This window comes from Ornithodoros turicata, unplaced genomic scaffold, assembly GCF_037126465.1.
Source record: "Ornithodoros turicata isolate Travis unplaced genomic scaffold, ASM3712646v1 ctg00001142.1, whole genome shotgun sequence".
NCBI classification, from domain to species: Eukaryota; Metazoa; Arthropoda; class Arachnida; order Ixodida; family Argasidae; genus Ornithodoros; species Ornithodoros turicata.
In genome coordinates, this window is record NW_026999477.1 from 18,070 (window position 1) to 45,222 (window position 27,153).

Consider the following 27,153-nt stretch of genomic DNA (forward strand, 5'->3'; position numbering starts at 1 on the left):
GATAATGCCTTATCAGCCTTCCACATAAGCAGGTTTCCCATATGCGTCGCTTCAGACTCCGCCAGGTGATCGATGGATCTCCAACTCTTCAAGTGAACATCACTGGAAGTCTAAAGTGAGGTGAGGTCCCCAATACGTATATATTTCAATTTTATTTATGCTGCGTTGTAGCATTTCACTGTGTGGTTGCGATTATTTTTACTGTTCTCACTGTGTTGGTAAATTGTTTTTTATTAACTGTATAGCGTATTTTTAGAAGCGGGATTTTCTTGCGTCTGTCTTTGCTTATCCTGCTACTCCTCTGCGACTCATTATCTATTAATCTGTATCGTCACAGTAAATAACGTACGCTGCATCCGGAAAGGTGGTTCGTTAAATTCCCCAAGCATCACCGAAGCGCGCCCTTGCTTCTCCTTCGATTAATATAAAGCGTCACTATCACCGATGATCGCTCAGAATTCCCACCTATTTGTGCCGTCTGCCTTTTTTTTTTCTTTCTCGGTGGTTGTGTTGCGGTTAATTGGAACGCTCGTCATTAATGCTACCATCCCTAAATAACTGCGTACTTCGCCCATCATTGTCACCGTGTCGTCTCAACACGATTTGTTGCATCCGCAGTGGGAAACAATCTCACTGCGCCATCCCTTCTCGTGTCTGGTGGTGTCTTTCTGAACAATTGCTGGCGACTTTTGCTCATAGTTTGTTATATAAAGTGTAAATTTAATGATGTCCTCGCTAGGAAAGGTCGCCTTGGGTGGTCCGCAGGCAGAAAAACAACTGATAAGACGATAAGAACCCATGAAGGCATCACATGAAGTACCCTCTCGAGCCTAGGAAAGAGATAATTATCTCTTTCCTAGTCACCGTGATGTGACTAGCTCACATAGGGCACATAGACGTTGTAATATATAATCTTTTCCCCTTCTAGCTTAATTGATACATATTATAATACACATTTTTATATTTGTGCAGTTTTGAAACCTATAGCTCCCCTTGATGGTCCTCTATTCGACAGAAAATAATTTTTTTTTTGTTATGTTAAACCAGTAGGGCCCTGCTGTAGGTGAAACTAACCCTGAATGACATTACTGACATGCCATCTAAAAGTCAGACTACGGACACTTTATGAATACGTTGTGGAGGCGATCTTCAACACAACGCAGTGACGAGCATGGATTTATGAACGCCAATCGTTGTTAGAAAGCATGCAGCAAGCCCTGTATGGAATGTGAGACAACACAGTTTACACCACACTTGTGACGACACCATGCAAGATCACCATGAGAATGTCTCGTAAGTCACATCGCACATTGCAGGTGGGCCACGGGTCCGGCGTGGGAACATCGACGACGATCGTAACTGAAGTGTTCGGCGGAGCCAGGGCACGATGAGCGCAGGGTACAAAGACAAAGGACACGTGATCTACCTGGGGCTTGAAAGAAGTACTGAAGAAAAAGGTTTGTAAGACTCGAATACTATTATACGCTCCATTGTGTGATATTGCATTCAGCCAGATAACATAGTTGACGGGGACTATAGCCCGCATTGCCTTGACGTTTTCTTTTTTTACCGTAGCAGGTATTCGATCAGCCACCCGTCAACACGTGCCATCACAGCGAGGGCTCCCAGGGAGGTCACCTTCTTGCACACGGTTGTAACGCGCAATAAGGTAAGTCCCGTCAGAGCCTCCCACTTACCAGAAACGACCGACTGACAAAAAAAAAAAACGGAAAAAAGAAAAGTAAAAACGCGTATGCTGGAATCTGTTGCGTATAATTTGACGCTAGATAAACATTTTGAACATAGAACAGATTCCTTAAAGGGACTGTCTGGACTCCAGATGTGAAGTAAATAGGCCTCATCAGATGATAGTCATTCATGTAGTAGTTTTCTTTATTTTTTACGAATCCAAGCGGAAAATATTTTACTCGTTGGATATGTTACTCGCAAATCGTTTATTTCAAGTTACTTCGGTTATGTGACTGGTTGTTTGACATAATATTCTGAGAGATGTTCGAATATGTTTATTCGCGTCATCTTCAGCAAACTGTTTCGATCCCTGCCATCTGGGAAGTGAGAGCTTCGGCCACGCTGATTGGTTTTCGCAAGCACGTGACCTTACCGGAAATAGATGCAAACACGTCTTCGAAGGTGTCTTCAGTGATGGCTGGTTTAGTTGCGATATTCTCAGTGCGAATTTTCCACGCGCAATTACTTTTACTTTCATATTGTTATTATTTTTTACAACTTGATGGAAAGAGAGATACATAACAAACGTAAATATATAGTGTAACACACTAGTGCGTACATAACGCAGTATAGGCAGTACAAAGACTCGTTTTCTTCTATAGATTAACTCCAGACGGCTTCATCATTTGCAATGCTCATCTTACCTCAGATATGCGATCTTCTGAATCGCTATGTTTCCCGTGTGTGAACCACACTCTGAAAAACCCTCCTGCTTTACAGAGACGATGACGACCGTTGGGATACATAAATCAGCGCTGGAGCTTCACAAACTCCTTGAACGAGCAGTCCTTCTCTCCTACTACGACAAATTCGTCGAGATAGGTGAGCCAAAACGGAACTTCATATCACCGGGCATGTCAATCAGGGACGTGACACTTTCGTCGTCAACCACGCAGCGCCCATTCAGGTCGGGAGTGACCGCTGCCGAGGTCATGGGTTCGAAACCCTGTACCATGCGAGCAGGAGTCGGTCACGTCCTCCTCTGAGACTGTAGCCAAATACGCTGTCCCGTGCGATGAGGTTTAGCGAAGGTTGAGTAACTCTCAGTATAGGATGAATGATAAGGTACTTCTTGACCAGAGTTCCCTTTCGAGGCAAACCCCGAAGTTACTAGAACGCCTATTTCCTTTCTACGATCGCGAAGAGGCAAAGGTCCAAGTACAAAATATCGCGTGCCAAGGTTGCCTACACTGAGGGATGTGTTTACATTGACGTAATTCCGTTTGCAGAAATATGTTTCAACGACAACTTTCACCTTAGAACCGAAGACTCGCTTAAATGGGTTTTCGGGTCCTGAAGCGCGTGCATAAGATCGATGGTGTAATTTTCTGCACCGCTTTATAGCTTCATTGGTGAAGTTTCCCTCCCGAAAACAGCTTACATATTAAATAAACGGGATTTAAAAACTCGCACACTCTCAGAAGTCCCGAAAAAAATCTCCCCAGATATAAATAGCGTTGATCCCGTAACATTTGGGGAAATATATTTTTCGTACGATTTTTTTTTCATGTTAGATGAAACACCCTACAACAGAAGCCTCAAGTCCTGAGAACAAGTACTTTATATTACTAAGAGCAGCAACTTTACAGGACGCTCTGCATATTCTCAGGCATAACGGTGGTCGCCTCGTGATCTAAAGACTAGGAATGAGAGGAAAATCTGTTGAAATATACATAATTACCTCGATACTATGCACTTTGGAGTACGGATCCACATGTTAGTGCATTGACAAAACGCAAGGCGACTGTTCCGTCCACAAAAAAAAAAAAAAAAAGAGAAAGAAAAAATACGGGTTCAGATAAATAATCTTTCATATCGAAGACGAAGGCTGCAAACAATGACACTGGTACCTCTACAACGCATGGAGTTACTTGTCTTGATAAGGCATCTGTCCACCCTAACCTCACTTACGGATTTGCCCTTAGGCGGGGACAATGTGCAGCAGCTTCGTGACTCCAGTGATCAAGATATCGAGGAGTTGATCAACATGGTAGATATGGCCAGAAAGCCACCTCACGTCAAGAGGTTCAAGAAAGCACTGGCAGAGTGGAAACCAGACACAGGTAAATGGAAAACCAAATTGGGAGAAGGGGCTGGATCTTACGTACCGCGTGCTGGCGTGCGTGCGCGATACATATGATGGCCGTACAAAAAGCCGGCGTTTCATTGAACTTGGCCTCAAAGTCCGGCCTCTCAAGCAGATCAGTTAACAAGCTATTTTCTGCAATCTCCGTAAGTCTTTCAAATGTTTCTAATTGCGTTCACGAACCTCCTATAAGGAAGCAACGATTGCATAGGCTTCTGCGAGAACGCCCTGCTCTCCGTATATGCATAACTTGGCAGAAGTGGAGGATAGTTAGGTAGAATTGCAAGCGGCTGCATTCCTCTCTAAAGAACTTACTCAACCGACAGTTACGTTACCGCCACATTGGCCCTTCAGTCGTTTCCGACAATGAAAAAGTGCGTCTGAATCTAAGAATAAAAACGACAGTTGCAGCAACGTCCACCCCAGCGGATGGAGCAGAAGGGGAGCTTCACAAGCTACTTCGAGGAGCGGATCTTCTCTCCTACCACGACAAGTTCATGGAGATAGGTGAGTCAGAATTGGCCGTGTCGATGCATACACGGATTACTAACGGAAGCTAGTCGTGCGTGTACAACTACGGACAAGAGACGGTGCCGCATGATTCAGAGCGTACCCGCGATCAATTAAGCCTGTTTGGAGAAGAGAAAGATACGGGATAAATTTAAGAAAAAGGAAATCCGCTTAGCACGCAATACGTATTCTGACTCCCACCTGGTTCGTAGGAGACGCCGCGCGACATGTCGTCACCGTTAGCGTTGCGTCTGGTGTAATAATGGCGACACAGAACACGATTGTCACGTTCTCACTGTAAAGGCCGACTTGCATTCTGAATAGTGACTCCTGGTGGACAGCTTAACAGACGAAGCAGGATTTCGAGCGACGTCAAATGTTGCTCGATTGCTTCTATAAAGGGGCGCTAAAATTCGAAAAGAAGTTGCTCTCATATGAAAGTCAGCGTTTGAATTGGTGCAATTCAAACACAGTGCGCACAGCACTAGCGCTACAGGAGAGGGCCACCAAATTGGAGTACCGACGAAATAAGCAACAGAGTTAAGATGCTTAATTGAGAAAGGAAGATTTCCATCTATGGAAGGAACCAAAAAGGTCGTCCTACTTACAGAACACCACGATGGTCGCAACGGTTACTTCCCTCTAGTTTTGAAAGCCGTACAGTTCCACAAATTGGGAGGACTGCTTTCGCATACTACTGTCTATACATGAAACACGTTATACAGGATGTTTGGTGTAACGTGTCCCTAAATTATATTTTTAAAAATTTACGAGGATGTCGCTCGCTGCATTCGTCTTGGCGGCACTTTTTTCGCCAGGGAAGACTGATTTTGTCGTATTTCAACCGCGATAAATTGAATTTTTAAAATTGATCTCGCTAATTTACCGAGTTAACCCCACGTTTTTCCAACGGAAATGGAATGCGCATGTTCGATTTACCGCGAAACATCACTGAAGGCGTCCAGCACCACAGCGGGAACACATGAAAAAAAAAGAACAAAAAAAAAAGACATGCAAAAAGGCGCCGTTTTGGGACTCCCAAGTTGCTGGGCGCGAGTAGTTCAGCGCTATATGGGCCGTCGTTGCTCCACCCCCTTCACAGTCCCTCGCCGCACAAAATTTGCTGCGTCACGCCTTCAGCTTCCCCTGACGCTTCCTGTCGTTCCACGCATATCTCTTCTTGCCGAGTCCCAAAACGGTGCTTTTTGCATTTTTTTAATGTGTTCCCGCGGTGGTGCTGGATGCCTCAGCTATGTTTCGGGGTAAATCGAACATGCGCTTTCCATTTGCATTGGAAAAACGTGAGGTTGACTCGGCAGATTTGCGAGATCAACTTTAAAAACTCAATTTAATGCTGTTGAAATTTGACTGGTGAAAAAAAAACTGAAAAAAAAACTGGTGTCTTCCTCGTGAAAAAAGTGCCGCAAACACCAATGCAATAAGCTGCATCCTTGTACAGTGTCTAGGTTATTTTATATAGTTTATAGGCACTCTATAGGAAACATCCTGTATATTTCCAGTCTCCTTACCTGAACCTGACCCAATTGATGCCAGATAAAGTATTCGTAGCGGATTTTGAGCCCTGTTTGTCTTCCTGTTCTTGTGGATATTTCTTTCCCATGGAGTTGTGATGACAACAGGTGTTTTGTCGACACTCTCAAATGAAGTTTTTCCTTTTTTTTCGGAGATAGCCACGTTTCAGTTGTTGATCTTCTATGTAAAGACCCGACAAATATTTAAGGAACAAGCAGCAGGTGTATTTTCTCCTGTGCGCGACAGCCTACCAGCGAGCAGAAACTGGCCCGTTTATTCTTTCAGAGATGTGAGGGAGTTCCCTGGTAGCAACACATTGCGAGAGTTTCGTTATGGCTTTAATGTGCTCAAACCAGGTGGAGATCTGGGGGGGGGAGGGGGGCAGGCGTTCAGACCTGCCCTCAATCCCAGAATATGAATATATCCCATATCCCCAAGCAGCACAATGCACTGAAAGTCGGGTGCAATAGGGGTGGACGGGTAGGTGGAAGGCCTTGAACAGGCTTGTGAAACTAAAGAACATTGATGAAACACATACCGGCCACCCCTATTGCACTCGACTTTCAGTACATCGTGCTGCTTGGGTCAGCATGCACGTGGCACTTGTCCATAGGGACCCCCTTCCCTGGGGAAAATCCTGGGGATCCGCCCCTGCTCCAAACATGGTTTGAATTGGTGTCGCTGCCGTCACACTCCTCTCCCCCTCTGAACGAGTGAACAATCCCACTTCCGCTTGCCGCTAGGGTGTCGCACCGAGGTGGAAATATACCGGTGGCGTTTTCCGTAAACTTTTGCGGGGCCTGTACTTCTACTCTCGCGACTAAGAACGCCGTGAGCGGCACCGAAGGCCAAGCATCGCCGACGCTGGCCAAGGAACCGTCGAGAAATCACGGTGTGCAGGTGGGCTAAGCGGTTTTCTGACAGGCTGGCGTCACCACCGCGGAACTCTGTGTCTTTCCGTCGAGAAAACGTTGTACGCGGGTCTCATTTTGTAGCGCGGTCATCGCCATGTATCGCAGTCGGCGCTACTCTTCCGGATATTTCTAGGGTTCACTCACCATTCAACGTCTACTATCCACCCGTAGCCGCCCTTTCAGTTTGTTTTAGTGTTACTTCTATAATGCACGGAGTCACGTGTCTTGGAACCTTAACCTCAGTTTTGGAATTGTCTTTAGGCGGGGACAATGTTCAGCAGCTTCGTGACTCCGTGGGGAACGATTTCCAGGAAGTGATTGACCTCGTTGATATGGCCAGAAAGCCATTTCACGTCAAGAGACTCAAGAAAGCACTGGGCCAGTGGACAGGACAGTCAGGTAAATGAAGAACCAAATGGGGAGAAAGGACTCCATCTTCTTGTATCCCGTATAAGCTTTCGGTACCAGTGTATAATGGCACCTTGAATGCCGGGAAGGCTTTCTTCGTTGGTTCAGAAATCCAATATTACGAGCCAAGCAGTTGACGACCTATTTTCTGCAATCTCCGTCGATCTAAGATCTAAATGCATGGAAGAACATTTGAAATTGCAGCAGATGATCACATAGGTCATTTGGGGGTACCGGAATTCCGCATGCATGATTGCATAGAAATGTAGAATTGAGAGATAGAGGTACCGACAACGTACCCACAACTGACTCGATTCTCACACGCGCTGTCGCCACATCAATCACTCTGCAGTCTTATCTCTGAGCATCGTTAAATAAAGATAGTGACAGGAGTTTCACGTTATCTTACAATGAAGATTTCAATAAGGATTTTGCGTGGATGTCGATCGATGGCTTAACAGTCGACATTGCTTTACAGTCACGGTGACGTCCAGTGCGGCCGACGAATCAGAAGGGGAACTTCACGAATTACTTCGACTAGCGGATCTTCTCTCCTACCACGACGAGTTCATCGAACTAGGTGAGTTAAAAAGTGTGTCTGTGTGTATCGAATACTAGCGGGATTCAGAAAGGTTGTTGCATTTGAAAAAGCGTGTGTATCTGTGGGGCCGGTGATGGTGAAAGGCGAAACATGAGAGAAAAGAGAGCGGTAAGATAAAGAGAGTTAAGCCGTCACCTAACGCTGTCCCGAATGCTAGGTCTTCTTCCTGCGCTGAAGAAGCGCTAAATTTCAGCTCGTAGACCTGTGTGAGCGCGCCACAAAAATTCTTCGCTTCGCTAATTGGCAGAGGGCGCGGCATGGTGGGTGGACGCCCCCAGCCAAAACGGGCCCTCGGGGTGTTTTTCATATACGTACTTTTACCATATAGCCGTGTGGATGCAACTAAACATTAAAAAGGCTAGCTGTCTATACAGTTACAATTATTATTACGAATAAATCTCCTTTGACAGATTGATAATTTCGGAATGCTGAGCTAAGACTGAAGATGTTAAGTGATGGGCTGGTTGTGTTGAAACTCTAAAATCGCCAGCGGAGGGGAACACGGAAAAAAAAAAGTTTAGTCCTGTCGTTTCGTACTCCCTTGTATGGTTTCTCTTGCCATTCTAAGAGTTAATTTAAGAATGCTTATTTTAGGATGGGTTTAAATGTTTGCTGCATCCCCTGGAGAGAAAGAACGAAAAAAGACTGAAAATGCGGTCATTGGGATTGCAGAGGTTAACGATCCCTATAGTATAAGTCATCATGAAACTATTTAATGCGAGACAAAGGCAAAAATTCGTATTCCAGGTCAGGTAGGGTCTTCTGCGTTAGGGATGTGTCTAATGTGTCTGAGGCAGTGTTGTACGTATCGCTGTTACAAGTAACGCCGTTACAGTAATCGATACTTTTTCGGTATCGGAGGTGCGTATCGCGATACTTTCTTAATTAGGTATCGGAAAAGTATTTCCGTTACAAATTTATGGTAACGCGATCTCTGTATCGTTACCGATACCGATACATTTTAGTGCCCCACCCTTTCTTCACCGACCATATTTCTCACTCTTATTAATTGTCAGTGGTCCGCCTAGACCTCGACAGGAAGCTTGTGGACATGCCTACGTGCTCCGTAACCGGAATTATGGAATTATACCGAACAGGTGTTCACCGGTTTTCTTTGAAACTGAAGGAAATAACCGCCCTGAGCTCAACAAAAGAGTTGAGGTCAACGAACAGAGGACAAGACATTGACAGTGCGCTCTGGATTCCACTGCTAAGCTGCCGTGTCGCACTGAGTCACGCTCACATATACACTGTGGCAGTGTTAACTTCGGAGAGGGTTCCTTGGAATCCTTGGTCATTGGACTCCATGGTATGTGTGGCCCTGACACTAACGTAATTGTCACACCGGCCTCTGTCAGCTGCCGGAGAGACCACGGCTTGCAAGGATGGCAGAAGACGATTTCAAGAACCAGCTATCGATAAAAGTCAAGCATAACGTTTCCGAGCTACATATGAAATATGTTGTCTTTTCACTGCAAAACTGTTCACATAAGCGATATTTCTATGTTGCATCATCTCCGTATTTCAAACAAAAGTATCGCCCAAAGTATCGCGTTACTTTTTTTAGTAACGGTAGCGGTACTCCGTTACATTAAAAATAAGGTATCGATATCGGTATTTCGATACTTTTTACTCAAGTAACGAGTATCGGTATCGCGATACCATATTGCGGTAACGGGTACAACACTGGTCTGAGGACACGTTACAGATGTTTAACCGCGGTATTGGATTTGTTCTCAGGCGAAGACAATGTGCAGCAGCTTTGTGACTCAACGGACGAAGAGTTCCAGACACTTACCGAGCACCTAGGCATGGCCAGAAAGCCCCTTCACGTGAAAAGATTGAAGAACGTACTCAAACAGTGGTCAAGAAATGCAGGTAATTGGAGAAATTCCAGGTTCTGGTAAAACGACTCACTTTTCGTGTACATGCTGGTGGCACTCCATGGTAGTATTCATACACGACGGTCCGTATTGGCAAAAAGGAATTCGGTTGTATACGTGCGGTGTTTTTTGATTCCCAGGTCATAGGCTGAGTGTGAACAGATTTTTTAAAAATATATATAACACTTTTTCCAAGATGAAATCAATTGCAATATAGCATATGCTAAAGGGCACTCCCTAGCAGGGCATTAGCAAAGTCCAAAGGCAATGTCTTAATTAACTTTCATTAATTAACTTTTTAATTATAAAAGCTACAAAGCTGTTCCTTTCGGTCACCTGATATCGTAGCCATTTTCAGAACAAAAATCCGTTCGATAGATGGCCCGCAAAAAATTCGCGAAGGAACGCCATTTTTTTCTTTATTTTGTTCATTGCGCTTCTTAGAAGACGCGTCTTTCTTTCACCCCCAATGTGAGAGGGAGAAAGAGCACACTATCGCCTCTCGCGTCCTGGAAAAAGATTAAACGGAAACAGAAAATGCAACCCAAGATAAGGCCAGTTCCGATAGAGTCACCCGATACATTTGTTTTTGTTTTCTTTCCGCAAGTTAAGGCTACGGTCTCACGGTAGCCATCTTGAATTTACTTACGGACTTGCTACGGCGGGGCGCCACCGTCGCGGTTTCCGTGGATGACCCCGTTAGGGAGAACCGCGCGCGATTCTTCCGACTGGACCCTTTGACCTTGAGTCTCTTCTGTATGCCACCGTACCCGGTGTTTATACTTGTGTAGAAGGGAGCATTGTCTCGTAAAAGTCTTCTGAAACTGTCGTGCAAGACGGCGAGTTGATTTTTGGTGCTTTCGTGGTTTGAGTAGCACGGGGGCAGCTGCCGCGCGCGTAGCGTGTGACGAAGACTGTGCAAAATATAATATATTTGAGATATAAAAAAATATATATCTCAAACGCAAAATGGTCAAACAACCGTCATAAAAAATGGACGCAAATACTAAATAATTGCAGTCAGCTGTGAAGAGTCTGTTCACGTGCCGATCGGTAGCAGTTTTATCTCAATACAGCTTACAGAAACAGGATTTCTTGAAATGAATTATGAAATTACCACTTCTGTTGAAACTAGAAGTTCAACTCACAGTACGCACACAAAATGATAAGAATCAAAGGAATGGCATAACCGAAGTAAAATAGGGAAGTCGACAATTATACGCTATGTAACCTGTCCGTATTCCGCATAGTAGCGGCCGTGACTAGTAGGTGAAGATAACTTTTTTTTTATATATATTTGGCTGCGATTCGTGTTATCGCTTTGTGAGATGACGAGAGGTGTGATGTGTAAAGAGGGAAATAAAATGCGGGGGGAAAGTAACAAAATTGACAGGCAAAAATATATTTCAATATATCTAGCGGTATCACATCTCGGGAGGCCCATGACTGTACAGTTTGTCAATTTAGTAGACGCATCAATTCGATTTGGAATTCGAAGATTGAATTCCATATTTGATTAGGAAATGGAATAGGATATACGATTACTCGCTTCCGTGCTCAAAAACCCAAACATTCACACCGTCCTATGTATGGTGCTGCCTGCAGCGTCCATGCCATGTGACGTACAGTGTGCAAAAAAATGAATTCCTCTCAAATGCAAGATGACGAAACAATCATAATAAAAAAGGCATTGTAGTCAACAGCTTTTTGCTGTGAAGTTGCTTGTTTATGTGTTTTCACCTTTATTTCTATTATTTCAGCTTTAAATTATTTATAAAATTACCCTATGGAACCGAGCAGTCACGGAAATGGCATACTGGCTCCATACTCCAAGGGCGAGATTTTGCACGCACCCCTGAACGCGGTGTCTGCCGCACTTCTCATGTCGCTTCTCGAATTGGAACGCTGGTGAAATTTGCCTCGAACCGTATCTTTATTTTCGAAAGTAGCATGAGGTAGGCATGTTTCAGATGGAATTATGCCTCTGTGAAAGCTGCAACATTTACCTCAGTGGAGCGGACAACGTCATCACCGAGTTGTACGTAACACGTGAAGATCGATTACTCGTTTAGTGAATTTGACTTCAATCAGTCTTCTGCGAGCAAGTAATTTTTCTAGGTAAAATGAATATAATTTTGAGTGATCAGTTACACGACGAAGTGATTACTCCGTTTTGCATAGTCTAAAGTTCCGCCAAGAGCCTCTCTCCCGCCATTCCAGTGCGAATATCTTTGCTTTGAGTGTATTTCTCGATGCTGTTTGATCATCCTTGCTCCGGCGTGACCTGGTTATATCGTACACAACGACGTCGCGACGGGCACTGTTCTGATCACGTGGGCTGTAACGACGAAAGTAACGCGTTCCATCTTTATCTGGTAACGTACCACATTTCGAGTCCAGTTATTCGTAAAGGTAGAAAATTTCTCACACAGTACAGGAATAATTTCAACAGAAAAGTAAGGGGGCCTAAAATAGGACTGAGAAAATACCTATCAAACCTGCACCCCGCGGGGGACGTAATTGTCAGGGTAGAACAACAACAACAACACACACCAAAAATAATAATAGTAAACGCTCTTCTTTGCTATCTAAATTTAGCTCGAACAGTAATCCGGAAGCACGAACAGAAACACGAAATATGCGGGAAAGATGGCAGCAACGAAATATGTTGCTTTTGCGAGAGAGTGATTTTCTAGGTAGTCTGATTACAATCCCGAGTGATCGAATACACGACGAAATGGTGCGCATAACGTGACAAAGGCCGAACTTCGACCAAGAGCATCTGCTCCACCATTCCAGTGTGAATGCTCAGTGGTGTTTGCTTGCAGTGTGTGGGTAACTGGCTGATCTAAGCCAAACTGGCTCCATGCGGTTGGTCCGGTGCTCTTAACTCCTGACTTCAACACATATGAATAAAGAAATCACATGAGGACAACGTGCCCACACGTGCCAATGTGCAGCCCTGCAGTACTACAAAAGGACGATTGGCGACCAGCATAATGGAGAATAATGCAACTCCTCAGCACGAAATTCAGCCAAACGGACACAATATAACCGTACGATCAACAAAAATACACGCGGCAGGAACCTGCGTATACGGAATCACGCACGGGGCCAACGTTTCGTAAGTCAGGGAGGTCAGAGAACAGAGAACCGCTACGTGATCAGCACATAGGAACCCGTGCCATCTCTCGGCAACCTCTTGCAACGCGAAGCTGCCGCTGGTTTCAAACGCGTACGGCAGGTGGCGCTTGTCACCATATTTTCTGCATTTCTGTGTGCGATTTTGAACCACGCTAGTTTATTTATTATTCTTTCATTTGCGATAAAACTTTGGACATCACTCCTGCTGATAATTACCTGCCCGCTGATCATATTTTCAGCCGAGAATAAGTACAGAATAGCTTTTTATGGCAAGTGTAAAAGTAGCGTTTTTTTTCTTAAATTTGATAGGCAATAATCAATTAATGACGCTTTACGCGAGAAAAAAAGTTCTTGACTATCCTTTGTATACTGTGCAACGTCACTTTGAAAAAATATTGACAGCGCTATCTCTTTTCGTGTTCGCATCATCCTTGATTGAAAAACACCAAAAATGGAAGATATGGTCGTCCTTCTCGCTTTATAACGCCACAGCTGATCATCACATAAAAAAACGAGTTCTTGGCTTAGCTTGCACAAAGAACAAGCTTTCCAACGGTACCAACATATTTCACGAAGTTGCCGAGAAGCCGTGTAACCTTTGAGTGAAAATGACACTTTTCGGGTGATGAGTGGGACCGTAGCCTTAAAGCTCATCTTCGACGCATGAGGCGGCACTGTGCTCCTTACCCCTCTCCCTTTGGGGATGAAGGAAATACGCGTCTTCTAGGAAGCGCAATGAACAAAATAAAGAAAAAAATGGCGTTCCTTCACGAATTTTTTGCGGGCGATCTATCGAACGGATTTTTGTTCTGAAAATGGCTACGATATCAGGTGGCCGAAAGGAACAGATGTTCTCATTGGGACAACTTTGTAACTTTTATAATGAAAAAGTTAATTATTGAAAGTTAATTAAGACATTGCCTTAGGAGTCTGTCAATGCCCCCCTAGGGAGTGCCCTTCAGCATATGCTATATTGAAATTGATTTCATCTCGGAAAAAGTCATTGATATATTTTTAAAAACTCTGTTCACACTTAGCGTGGACACCCTGATACATAGTAGCAAGGTGTTACGTAGCACTGTAAATCAGTTGTATTTTGCTTTATGTTTCCTTTACTTCAATTTCCGCTGTTATGCCTCTAATTATTCCAGTCGATCTCACGAAAAATCTGCGATCCACAAAAGATGTTACGGACCCTTCGGAGCACGTTCAGGTTCAGGTTATTAAAGGCATGTGCCTCAACAGGGATTCTGAACTTTCGAGGGGAAATTTGGGAATTGAAATGGGGGAAGGACGCCACGTGGCACTCACTTGCGGTCGACACTTGTGTAGTGTATCATTTGCAGGACATCTCCCTCGTCAGGGACGCACCAAGTGTATGTCATGGCAGTTTCTAGATGCGCGTGTCTTATCGCTGCTAGCGGTAGGGTCGCTCGCGAGATGCAATATACAGCCTCAAGAAACTCGAAAGAAGCAATAAGATACCTCTGAACTTATGCGCGTATTGCTTTGGGGTTAATATGAGTAGGGGTCCCAGGGGATAGCGCCTGGATGAACGGCAAAGGGTGTTGAGAGCCGATCACGTAGAGAGGTACCAAGGGTGTTGCAGTCCTGTGTCTCAAACCTATACGCACGACTCCCTTGTCAGGTGGGCTCCAGTTACATCAGTCATTGTGTCATTTATGACCGAGTGCTTCTCTGGAGCTTGCAAACGAAATACAGTGAAGGTAATAAAGTAAGTGAAACGGTGGCCCCAGATGTTTCCTCGTCCATTTCTCATGTCAGGGGAGCAAAATCCTCATCCCCTCCTATGGTTTCATTATCTTGTCAATGAACAGCGCGATGGCCGTAGGTTGCTACAGGTCTGGTTCCCTTAAGGACGTGGACGTCAGCCGCGAGAGATATGCACGATGACTCATAAACCCTCTTGACTGACGTGTCTCCAGCATTTAATCTGAGCCAGCTGCGTTCCGGGATTCGCAAAAACGATGTAATACGCGTCTCTTACCCTTTGTTGTGAAACTCGGTATACAGGCCCTCATCGTACGGGAGAACCTTCGCTGAAATATGAACCGCGTAACAGGGGGTCGAGTGTTACATCCCCTTCTAATTATGTCCTTCCCCTTTCTGGTCCAGTATAGCTTACGTATTCCTTTATGCTAGCGGGTCGATTTTATCTTATCTTAGCTGAAAATTTAAAATCTCACTACTCAGACATATGTGTCTGTATCGCCTACACTGAACTTCCTTTGCAGCCGTAATGACGTCCATTCCTTCAAACGAGTCGGAGCGTGAAGTTCACGAACTGCTTCAGCGAGCGGATCTCCTCGCCTACTACGACAAGTTCATCGAGAAAGGTGAGCCAGAATGCGTCTTCGTGTCACCAAATATAGCGACCTCACTGGTACTTCGGTTGTTTTTTTAAAGTGTTTTGTTTTAAGGTCACTATTTCTCGGCATGCTCGCTGAACGATTTTTCTGAAGTCAGCCTCGGTGGATCGGTGGTATACTGCGGCCAAGTGCCTCGGATTTGAAATGGCGCGAATAATAATAAAAATAAATAAATGAATAAAAAGGGCAATTTCTCTCACTCTTAGAGAGTACCTTAGAGAGTACCTTGCGTGGTCTACAGTGCATTTAGTAAATCGTCTTCATGAGACTTCGAACGTGTTTAACTTAAGTGTTGAACTTGACCCTAGGCGTAGACAATGTCCAGCAGCTTTTTGACTCGACGGCAGAAGAGTTCCAGGAGTTCATGGATCTTGTTGGCATGTCCGGATTTCCTTTTCAACTGATGAGGTTCCAGAATGAACTGGAACAGTGGACAGGACACCCAGGTGAGCTACACACCACTGCACTGAGGCACAGCGCTCGGACCTCGTAGACTTCACCTTGGCATTCCTGCGCGGAACATAATGAATTTACACGCTCACCAACTATTTTTTAAATCTCCGCAATGCACCTAGTGTCCTACTGACTAACGACATAGACTGAAAGAACGAACGGGCGTATGGACCGCACGATGGACACGCCTATACCCTAATACGCCGTTCAGTTTTTTTTTCTCAATTTACACGCTGTGTAGAACGTCGTGTCCACAGTGCAAACTAATAACGTCTATCGAGGTCTCGCAACCCGTTTAGATACGTAGATCAACAATCCACTGCTGTGTTTGTACTTATGTGCCACATAATAGCCACCGTATATAATTTAAATGGGCCCTAAAGATGGTCGTGTTTTGCGTCTCATAGGGTACTGGACGCAGGTGTATTCCGTATTGAATGGTTATTATGTTAATACACGCACAATGCAGCGTAGGAAGTGTCTTTGTTATTGCCGTTTGCATGCGCTGGTGCTATACATTTTCCTGTGAGATGCCGTTCCAATGCATACACAATGTATGTAAAGCATATAACGCAGATACGAGTTCAAATATCATTTTATTCCAGCGTGCCAACCAATCGCTTATTTTTTTTTTCAGCCACAATGACCCCCGTTCCGGCAAAGAAACCGAGACTATCGGAGATTCACCACCTCCTTGAACAAGCGGGTCTCCTCTCTTACTGCGAGAAATTTGAGGAAATCGGTGAGTCCAAACGATTAGCACAGCTTGCACAGCACACAACACACAGGGCGGTTGTTGGTCTGTGCAGGCTATGGTAAGTGCATACTGAAAACCCTGTCTTTCCAAGAGATAAGAAGGTGTGGGTTCGATCCCTACAGCTAGCTAACCTTTTCAGTGACTTTCATCTTTCATCCCTGTCTTTCCGTTCGAGCCAAAACGCACTCTGTCGCCTCATGCCATGGAACAACCGCATGAGTCAGTCAGAAGGGAAATACGGGAATCCTTATGGGTAATGATGATGAGTCCTTTCACTGGGTACATATTCCAGAATATGAGTCTTGGTATTTTTCGAGTAACGGATACTCCCACAACATCAGGAACTTTATTTTAAGATGATGAATGGGGAGTTCCATCGCCACGTCACATACTCTACCTGGTGGAGATGTGGGAAATGAAATAATGAGCCCCTTGAGTATAAGGATCGAAGTCCTATGGTGTCCAGAAAGGTGCAGAGAGCTTGGAGGGCAGAGCGTTGTTGGGCTGCGGATGTGGCCAGGGACCAAGCAGTTTTCTGTGGAGAGGGGAGGATGGGCGAGAGACCAGCTGACTAAGGTTGCCAGCGTGGACAAAGAGGAAGAATGTGACCACACCGGCAACGTCTGGAAGAGTGAACTTGTACACACTTTTACCGAATTGAGGCTTATTCGTGGAAGAAGCTAAGACATCATGCAGTATCTTACGACGAAATGTTAATCATTTGAGGTCACGTAATTTATAAATAGTCCTAACGTGCGAAAAAGATAAAATAATCTGTAGGTAAGGTTTCGCCACCAGATTACCGTTTAAACATTATTAAACTTTGCTGGCTTCACATTCATTTACCGTGCTGTACCACGGCGTCAAGCCCAGACAGAAAGTTTTTTTTTAAATTCCGTGTTAGCGCCGCGAAGCAACTGTGGCTATAAGTGGTGTACAGACGTGGACAGATGGAGAGAGGACAGCAGGAAGGAGTTGGGGACAGGAGGGTTAATGTGCGTCCTGGGCTGACTTCAGGGGGAACTGTGGGGAACGTTGGGCTGAGTCTTGGGAAAACCCAGGGAAAACCTCAGACAGCACAGCCGGTGACAGGATTCGAACCCGTGTCACCTCCCAGTCTCGGCGTGGAAAGCGATCATAACTAATGATCATGACTAGTGACTGATGATCATATGACTAGTACACTCAAGGGGGAAAAAGGAGTGGAACGGAGATCAATAGCGGGTCCTTATAGTCCCTTAGACTGCTATTCCCTCCCCATTTTGGTGCCCTAACCCCGACGTTTATTCCCTAGGACTGCAAATTGTTACTGACCTTCGTAAAATGACCTTCAGAATGCAACATTCTACGTAAATGTGTGCTGTTGGTCAGTTTGGTGATATAAGACTTTATAGTTGAGCCAACTTAGCGATATTCCACCTAGAGAGAGTAAGGAACTGTTAGCGCATCTTTCTTCTCAAATTGTACCCTATGTATGCCGAAAGATTTTAGATCACTCCATTTTTTCTGTAACATGTACGAAAGTGGGTATAACAACCTCCTGCAACGCATTCGTATAAACTGTGTTCATAAAGCCTCAGACGATTTTAACCCCAGTGCTGAAATTTCCCTTAGGCATGGACAGTGTGCAGGAGCTTCGCAACTTGACTGACGAAGAGTTCCACGAGGTCATCAACCGGGTAGACATGGCCGGGAAGCCGTTTCATGTAAAGAAACTCAAGAAGGTACTCGAAGAATGGACGGGGCCCACAGGTAACAGAAAGGACACCAAATCTGGGGGAAGGGTTTCATTTTCTCTCACATGGTGTTACACACACTCGCACACTCCACGTTATTATTCTATATAGACTCGCTTCAGTGCTTGACGTCATGGTGATGCGGCGGCGCTGCTGTCGTGCTTGGTGGACTAAAACCGCGCGATCAGTAATTATGTGTTTTCGGTCACTATTAAGGGCATGCCGCAAAGTGGTGTAGCCACTGCATGTCCTTCGCGGTACAGAATGGACAAATACGTCGCATACATCGTGCGGTTTCCGACACCATTTTCTCTACCAGCGACGTCTACTCTATGCGCGTGAGTGGGCGCGCCCTCTTGATTACAGACTGAAGTGGGTCTATGCATTACACAATGCCAAATATATTTTCCTCCAGAGCTTGTTTGTTGATTGGCAGATCCCCTGCTAGGCTTCCAACTAGCATCTCTCGTGCGTTGTTTTCTTTCTTCGTTTCATTTCTAATTTCCCTAATTGCTGTCAAGGAGGCTATCCCTGATCACAGTCAACGGTCGCATATTCGCTGATAGGCAGCCCATTGGGCCAGCGTGCATAAATTTCTAGTAAGGCAGGTGATGAGCAAGATGAGAAAGAAGCAACTTGGCGGCACTACATGCCAGACTCACCGTGAAGACATTACATCGGTCTTTGCGTTTTCTAAAAAGGAGCTGTAAAGTAAATGGCACACATGTAGAACCTCTGTGCTTTCGTCAAAGCTTGTAACTTGGACGCTTCAGATGCCTAAAGTCTCTGCTGCAAATCCTCCTGCTTTTTCAGCAATTGCATTTCAAAAATTGCTTGCCAAGCAAATGATGCCGATTCCGCGGTCTACTCAGACGCAACAACCCTTACTCGACTAGAACGCCGTCTACCGAAAAGGCAAGCAAACACCCAAGCGAGTTCGTGGCCGTATTCGCGAGTGCAGTGCACGCCTCATTATCGAAGGTGCAGGATTTGTGTTTCTCAGAATACAAGCCCGTAAGCCTGATATCCGTATGAACTATGAAGTGCTTGGATGCGAGTTTTCGGAGGCAGTGCTCAGCGATGCAGCGACACAGAGACGCGGGGAGAGAGAAAGACCAACAGAGGGCGCGGACCGCGCACATACTTGAAAACTTCTGTTGCTACACTCGTATTCTGTTCTAGCATTGCTCTGAGTTCATTAATCATTTGTACCGATCTTTTATCAGAATATTATTTTTGCTTCACAATGCGTTTCAATCTTTGATCGTCCATATTGGCTTCCTCGTGCTGTTCCCATGCTCCTATTTTTTCATTAAGAAATTCACGTTACATACATGGCATTCCCTATCCACGAGACGTCCATGTGTATTTTTTCTCGTTATTCCGGTTCTGTGTTTTCCTCGCAGTAAGTGTACTAATGCTTCGTTGCTTGTTTGTATCTACTCTTACTCGCATTTGTCTACTTGTCTACTTCTTCTGTGTCTACTTGTTTTCTACCTCTGTCTTCTTGCAAGGATATGATACGGTCGACGGCTATAAGGAAGCCACACACTTCCACCCCACTGTCTCCACTCATGTGTCCGCTGAAACAAACCTGTTCCCGTGAAATGACCGTCGTGGTCTCGAGAGTCAATTAACGAAGCAAGCAGAGGTACCGATAAACACTGAAAACTCAAAGGCACTAGACAACAAACTAAAACACAGCAGCGACGACATATCATTGCTGCTTTTATTACGCAACGTGATCCCAGAGCAAAAAACAAGAGTCCCTGTAGCCACTGTTGCTTCGCGGCGCAAGCACCGTAAAACGAGTCGCGGTCCAAACAAATTACCGCACTTGACCTGTTTCTTGTATTCCAAATAGTGTTACTAACGTTCCTAAATTACTCGTTAAAATTACAGGAATTTCTCGCTCCAAGGACATGGCTTCGACATCTCAATTTGATCTCAACATGGAAAGGTCACCACAGTGGGAAGACCTCAGGAAGGAAATGCACGAAGCCATTGCGGAGGAAGACGAGGCTCGTGTTCTAAAGTGCCTGGATGCTGCACCTGCTTTGAAACTGTGGTTGGACCCTGTTAAAGAAAAATCAGCTCGTTACAGAGCTGTTAAAAAGAAAGCCATCCGTATACATGGCCTCTTAGTCTCGCGTGGATGTGGACTCAACAACAAGAAAGAATCATCGTATTATCAACATCTGTCACGCGTTTATCGAGCTGAAATTCGACGGCAACGATACTACACCAAAGAATGCAAAGAATCCTACATCTATTACTTGAAAAGCAAATCGAAGAGCCACGTCGGATGTGATGACTTCGACGAGCGATTGGAGAAGATGTTCAGGGAACTTTCAACCGACCAATTAAACGAGGAAATATTGAAAGTTGTTGCCACAGCACCGCATCTGGATATACTATTCGACTACAACAGTGAAGACGTTCAGGGGATCACGGGGTGCAGCGGCAGCCGCGTCCTCGGACTTGCTGATTATGAAAAGCAAAGAATTTCTATCGGAGGCGGAGCAACGGAAGCCGAAGTCCGGGGCACGTTTATTCACGAATCCTGTCATTTGGCACTTCATCTGGTGTATAAAAATGACGGCAAGCCATATTTCCGCGAAGATACCGAAATGAAACGGAGATACAGAGCCATTCTGGATGACATAAAACGAAGAGAAAACGATGTGGATCTCTTGATACGACTAGCTTTGATGAAAAATGAAGAACAAGAAGCGATTGTTCGTATCCCACACATACTAACTCAATATGGCAGCGATCATGGAAATACGGTTCTCGAAAAAGAGGTACCAGAATTACGAAAGTTTTTCGAGGATACTGTCATACCGGACATGCAGAAATACATTCAAAATGGAATCCCGTCCATAGATGCGACAATGATAGAAAAGGAAAACGCGAGACTCAACAAAGCTTTCAACATTGGCAAACTCAACATCAAATTCGAGAACCAACCGAAGAACAGTGTCTGGGAGAACTCGTTTCTTCACGTAGTTACGAGCCCAGAACTGAGGCTTCTCGAAATAATGGTTCACAACGCTGTGCAATCTGCGGGACTTCCGTACATGTTTTTCGATGCAAAACAGCTGGAATCCGCACTGGAGGATGTGTTACTAGACTACAAATATGCTTTTGCGCTTGTAACGGTCCAACAAAATGAAGGCGTCCGAAAGATGATTAAACTTCTCAGTGAAGTCTCTTGTGTCACTGGATCAAAAGTCATCTTGCTCGTGGAAGACAGTGGCAAAGACTGCTTGATGACAAAAGTGCAACAAGATGCATTCTTTGGCGAGAGGCACAAAGTTCACAGCATCGACGAAGCAAGCTTTGCACATGTCACGTATAGCTGCAAAAAAGGAGTTTTCGAAAATTCCCGCGTAAGACTTCAGGGCCAAGACGTTTCTACATTTTCGGACGCAACGAATATAGATACCTTCTTACGCTGCGTAGACACTGCGGTTTTCCTAAAGCTATGTGAGTCGGGGAACATTGACCTGGGACCTCCTCTTCATGAACTGGAAGAGCGTGTTCAGAACTATTACGTGGAAAGAGAGTTCAGAAGAGCCGTGGAAATTAACTTGAGACTATGCGATCTAGACGACGACAATGAGGCTTTCGCACTTCTGGGCTGTCCACACAATCAGGTCGCAACACTTCTACCTCGCGGTTGCGAGCCAAAACCCAAGGAGGAATTAAGGAAGTTCGAGAAATTCGTACTCCTGCAAGAGCAACGTGACTACGCAGCTCTCCTGGAAGATGGTCATTTCCGAAACAAAGTAGTGCACCTGCTAAAGTTCGACGAATCTCGTACAAGATTCTTGTGGGCCAAATCAAATGGTCGTCTCAGTCACCTTCTAATGACTGGAAGTGAGAATTACACTGAGGACGCGTTGTTGAACGTAAACGATAAGGTTGTCATAGTCTCTGCTGCACCAGGTATGGGAAAGAGTATGCTGGCATCTCGGTTGTGCACAGAGTTGAAAACTCAAGACAAGAAGAGGTGGGTGCTCTATGTCGACCTTCCTCAGAGAATGGCATTAGTGAAAACTGCGTCGCCTAGTCTGGGATATCTAGCGGATCTGTGCCAAGTACGAAAGGATGGTCTGGAGTTCGCTTTCTTCGAAGAAAGCTTGAAGAATGGTAGCCCTTTCGAGGTCGTCGTCATGTTGGATGGCTTCGATGAAGTCAACGACGAATGCCGCAAGTGTGTGCTGGGCCTTATACTGTTTCTTGCTAACAAAAAAGTTTACAAGGTGTACCTTTTTACTCGCACCGTGTGTAAACCCCATGTACAAGATACCTTGCACACTGTGTCATATGACCTCATTCCTTTTTCTGATGAAAACCAGAATGAATTCCTCACAAGATATAGGGCCCAAAGAGAAACTCCAGCCACCAGCAATGAGGCATTTCTGCAAAAATTCGAGCAACTGTATGGGACATTGAAGAAGAAAAACAAGACAATCCTAGAAACCCCTCTCCTACTTCATATGATGGCTCAGATGGAGAGCGGGGAAATTACAAAGTCTGACGATTACTCTTCGCTCCTTAATATTGTTGACATTTCCGGTGGGAGCAGTATATACACTGTACACATCTACAAGATGTTTGTCGAGTACAAGCATCTTGTGCACCGTAAAGAGAAGGTGAAGGAAGACATCTCCCGAAGTGCTGTGCGAGGGGACAACCATGACACGAAGTCTCCGTTCTACGTAAACCATGGTCTCCTGGCTATGAAGTGTATATTTCCTCAGGATATATTGAAGAACTTATTGAATGAAGACGAATTAGAGGAGTTCGATCCCGAAGGAAGTTTCATCACCGACGTTGATTCTTTCAAAGAAGGTTTTGTGAATAGAATTAACGATGGAGGAATTCCCGAGTTCGTTCATAAGACCTTCGCTGAATTTTTCGCAGCTCACTACCTGTTGGAAAGGGCAAAAGGAAGAAAAAAATCCAGGTTTAGGGAAAACGTCGTCGCATTGTATGGTAAAGAAGACTACGGGGCTGTAATGATGTTGTTCGATGAACTGGCGTCGGCGTCCTATCCACTTCACTCTGCCGTGATGAACAATGATGATTCATATGTTGAGCAAGTCGGTATTCAAAGAGAGGACATGTTGAAGGTGGATGAGCTCAAAAGGACGCCATTGCACGTAGCAGCTCTGCATTCTGATGAAGCAACATTGAAGATGCTTCCAATGGATGACGAACTAATCAAGAATGATTTGTTTCAAATGTCACCATTCGAGTACGTGGAGCTCTGTTCTCCATGGAAGGAAAAATTCTATGGGATGTGGTGGGAACCTTCTCGGACTGAGGCTTCACCTGTGCAAGAGAGACTCGACGTATTATGCGCTCGATGCAGTGAGGAAGCAGTGAAACGTTCTACCCAAAATCTGCGCAGGTGTGAAACCTTCAAGCAAAAGAGACATTTTCTCGGACGAGCAATATTCACGGCTCTGATACACGACCTGCGAGGCGTTTTAGACGTGTATCTGAGCTATGTGTCCCCGAAAGAGAGTACAGTAGATCTGCACAAAGACATCATGGACCAATTAGAATCACGCAAGAAACGAAGCTTGAGATGTTCTGCAGAGCCTTCGGTAATTGGAAACCTTGATGACTTTGAGGACTGTGACTATAAAACTGCCCCTTTTTACGCAAAGTCGGAGGTTGTTTGCAAAATGCTCCTTCCTTACTGCGATATGGGACTTCGTGACAAGGATGGAGACACAATGTTGCACAATAGCGCGAATGAGGGAAATCTGGAGACAACACAGTTTTACCTCGCACGTATATCCATTAACGAAAGAAATAAATACTTTCGAACTCCTTTGCACTTGGCTAAAGATGCAGAGATGGTGAAGCTACTTCTTCCTCTTTATCCCTCAGTGAATGTTCTCGATTATTATCAACAAACTCCTATGGATATATGTGCAAAGAGAGATTATTTGGAGGCCATGAAGTTGTTACTCCTTCGCACTCGGATATATGACTCACATCACGTGAGACTGAACACAACGCTTCATGTGGCTACTTACTATCTTTCCCCTGAAGCTGTGACGTTTCTTCTTCCTCACGCAAATGCGCACATGCTTAACAACAGAGGAGAATCATGCTTAGACGTTGCTTGGACTTGTTTGAGATCTGAGAAGAGTTTGGAGTCCAACACTGTGAGCTGTCTCATCCCACACTCGATCGTGAACTCACCTCAAATGTTCGGCTCGTCACCGTTGTACGTCTGGGCGAGACGTGGTGTAAGGAAAGTGATGCAAACTCGATGGCCTTATTTGCGACACAGTGACCCTAGGCATGCACAGAGGATCAACAGAAGATATGTGGACGTGAACGAGGATTTCCAAGAAGAAATTTGGTGTCTGAAACTTCTCTTCCTCCATTTAGATGTCATCACTGGTGATCGTTATGGCAGTAAACTGCTACATGATGTGGCTAGGGAGAAGCTACGTAAAATACAAGTTAATTATATTAATTACATGAAGATGTTAGTGCCGCCTTTAAATCTCACTGAGCAGGAGAAGCTACGTAAAATAGAAGTTAATTATATTAATTACATGAAGATGTTACTGCCGCATTTAAATCTCACTGAGCAGGATTATGTAGAGTGTAGCGTAGGAAATGACGACATTGTTACCTTATATCGAAGATGGTCGCACATGAATAACATCGATGATCCCCATATTCACGATGTCAACGCGGAAATGGTCGACGACGATGGCAATACGAAGTTGCTCATAGAAGCAGAGGAAGGAAATGTGGAAGCTGTTAAGATTCACCTCTCCCCTTCATCCGTGTGCTTTACAGATGAAGAAGAGAACACTGCATTGCACTTGAGCGCGAGGAACGGACACACAAATGTGGTGAAGCTTCTCATTCCTCTTTATACATCAGTGGACGTGATCAATGTGGATCAAAAAACGCCCATGCATGTGTGCGCCTCAAATGGACACCTGGACGTTGTAAAGTTATTATTACTCCGCTCTAGAATGAGTTTCCGTGACAATCATGGATGGACACCTCTTCACTGGGCCTGTGAAAGTGATGAAGTTGATATCGTGAACTTCCTTCTTCCCCACTCCTTCCCTAATATGCGCGATACTTGGGGTTTCACGTGCTGCGCTGTTTCCGCTGAAAGTAGCAACATGAATATTCTGAGATGTCTCATCCCTCACTCTCTTATAAACTGTCCTAATTTGATAGGCGATTCACCAATGCGAATGTGTGCAAAAGATTATATGAGAGAAGAGCTGGTGACATTATTGCCATATTGTTGTGATTATGACGCAGCGAGTTTATTGACTATTCACCCGCTGTCATCTTGTAAGGACGATACGAGTATGGAAGCTATGCCTTGTCTGAAACTGATGGTTCTCCACTCAGATGTCAGTGCAGTAGATGAGCGTTTCTGTGAAACACTCAGCTGCATTCGAGAGTATTATGTAGAGAGTGATTCATTCTGGCGTCCAACAGAGACTGTGATATCACTACTCCTGAAATATGTTCCTCTCTTGCTTCCTCATACAAATGTTTCTGCTAAGGACGATGAATGCAACGAACTATTACAAGGAGCCCTCCGAAGTAGCGAAGATCCCGAATTGGTTAGCTTCCTTCAGAAATGGACTCGCTTGAGTGACTTCCATTCATGATGCTGAATTGTTGGCAACGGTTGTGGTTAAGCATACCAAGTGGCACTGAGCTGTCAATGGACACGAGCTCTGAAGACGATATGGAAGTTTTAATAGAGGTATCAACAGCAGTATACTGAGTCCTTGCCTTCATCCGAGAAAGCACAAATATTCATCCAGTGTCAAAATGAAAGAAAAAAGATCACTTTTCTGATTTTTTGTGATTGTGATTATGACTAACGCATTTTGTTTCTTCTTGTTCCTTATGTTACAAAGTACCATTCCGTAGTAGGTTCATAAGGTGATTTGAAAATGTGTAAAAAATGTGTCTATTCCTAATGTGTTAGTAATATGCTTAGCTATGATATGCCACAGTATTAGAATACGGCTGCGTGCGATTATGTTTGGTGTCAAATGTATATACCCAAATGTCAAATGTAAATGAACAAAAGTGTTTTTCGCACATTGGAGAAGGTTTAATTCAAATTATTTTGGAACTCTCGCTCACTTCGCTGCAGAGTTGTGTAAAGTAAATATTGTCGAGCGAAACACATGTGCGATACAGCCGTACTTTTATTACCACCTAATAAATGTAAGGGTTCCAAATTGCTTTTCCAGTTATCGTTACAGATTACGGAACATATTACTTTGAAGTAATCAAGGTTCGTGTAAAGGAACCTCGACTAACTCAAATATGCCTGTTACAAATTGGATTTGTGTACGTGCGATTAAATGATTAGATGCAGTTGTCCTTGGAAGTAATGTGTCCACTTAGATGTCATCAAGAGATGCAGATGGGGAGAAAATTCAGTGAACCGGTAAGCAAAGATGAAGGGAAGTGTCCCAGGATGAGAGCCGCCCATATATTTCGAACAGAGACTGCTATTCCTCTTCATCATGAGCGAGAATCAGAATATGCGGCTCGCACACAGCGCAGGACATGTCCTAGGGCCTCATAGCAGCCACAAGGACACATGTTTCGAGGGGACGCAAGTTATAGTTACGGCCAGCTTGTGATAGCTCGGGATGCGTGCTTTAGTAGTTATTACAGTTACTTTTGCAGATTCTAACTACCCGAGCAGCGCACAATATTGGTCCAATATTGGCACTGTCTCGGTTTTAGTGAGCCTAATGAGGGCCAATCAAGCCAATGAAGAGCAATAAGTGGTGTTATCTTGGCTTATCCTACTCTCACCACTGTGCTACCCATGGCAGTGTTTCAGTACCTACCCAGGTAAATAAAAAAAAAGACGAAAGAGGGAGAGAAAATAATAATGCATTGTACCGTGATGCCTTCCCGTTGTCGTGCTGCCATTCAAACCAATTAA

General features: G+C 44.6%; 2 protein-coding genes across 4 annotated transcripts in view; one reads left to right on the forward strand and one right to left on the reverse strand.

Annotated features, from left to right (window-relative positions):
• LOC135376524 (zinc finger protein 883-like) overlaps positions 1–27,153 on the reverse strand; it is a 61,922-nt gene that overhangs the window by 18,042 nt on the left and 16,727 nt on the right. The window lies entirely within an intron of this gene.
• On the forward strand, positions 33–26,575 carry LOC135376523 (uncharacterized). 3 transcript variants are annotated; one of them, XM_064609037.1, is made up of 14 exons: positions 33–120; positions 1,317–1,457; positions 1,576–1,669; positions 2,470–2,571; positions 3,675–3,812; positions 4,241–4,342; positions 7,054–7,191; positions 7,679–7,780; positions 9,542–9,679; positions 15,084–15,185; positions 15,527–15,664; positions 16,309–16,413; positions 18,043–18,180; positions 20,067–26,575. In XM_064609037.1, exons 4-14 carry the CDS (start codon positions 2,475–2,477, stop codon positions 25,844–25,846), a joined length of 6,978 nt encoding a protein of 2,325 aa, XP_064465107.1. In that variant the 5' UTR covers positions 33–120; positions 1,317–1,457; positions 1,576–1,669; positions 2,470–2,474; the 3' UTR covers positions 25,847–26,575. The 3 variants fall into 3 exon arrangements, with proteins under 3 accessions (XP_064465107.1, XP_064465109.1, XP_064465108.1); XM_064609039.1 differs by having other exon boundaries at positions 4,247–4,342; XM_064609038.1 differs by having other exon boundaries at positions 1,579–1,669.

Excerpts from the sequence above, each read along its gene's own strand:
- LOC135376523 (XM_064609037.1), top strand. The coding sequence starts at position 2,475 with ATGACGACCGTTGGGATACATAAATCAGCGCTGGAGCTTCACAAACTC. Across the intron at positions 4,343-7,053 it reads CGACAAGTTCATGGAGATAG|GCGGGGACAATGTTCAGCAG; the intron begins GTGAGTCAGAAT and ends AATTGTCTTTAG. Across the intron at positions 18,181-20,066 it reads AGAATGGACGGGGCCCACAG|GAATTTCTCGCTCCAAGGAC; the intron begins GTAACAGAAAGG and ends TTAAAATTACAG.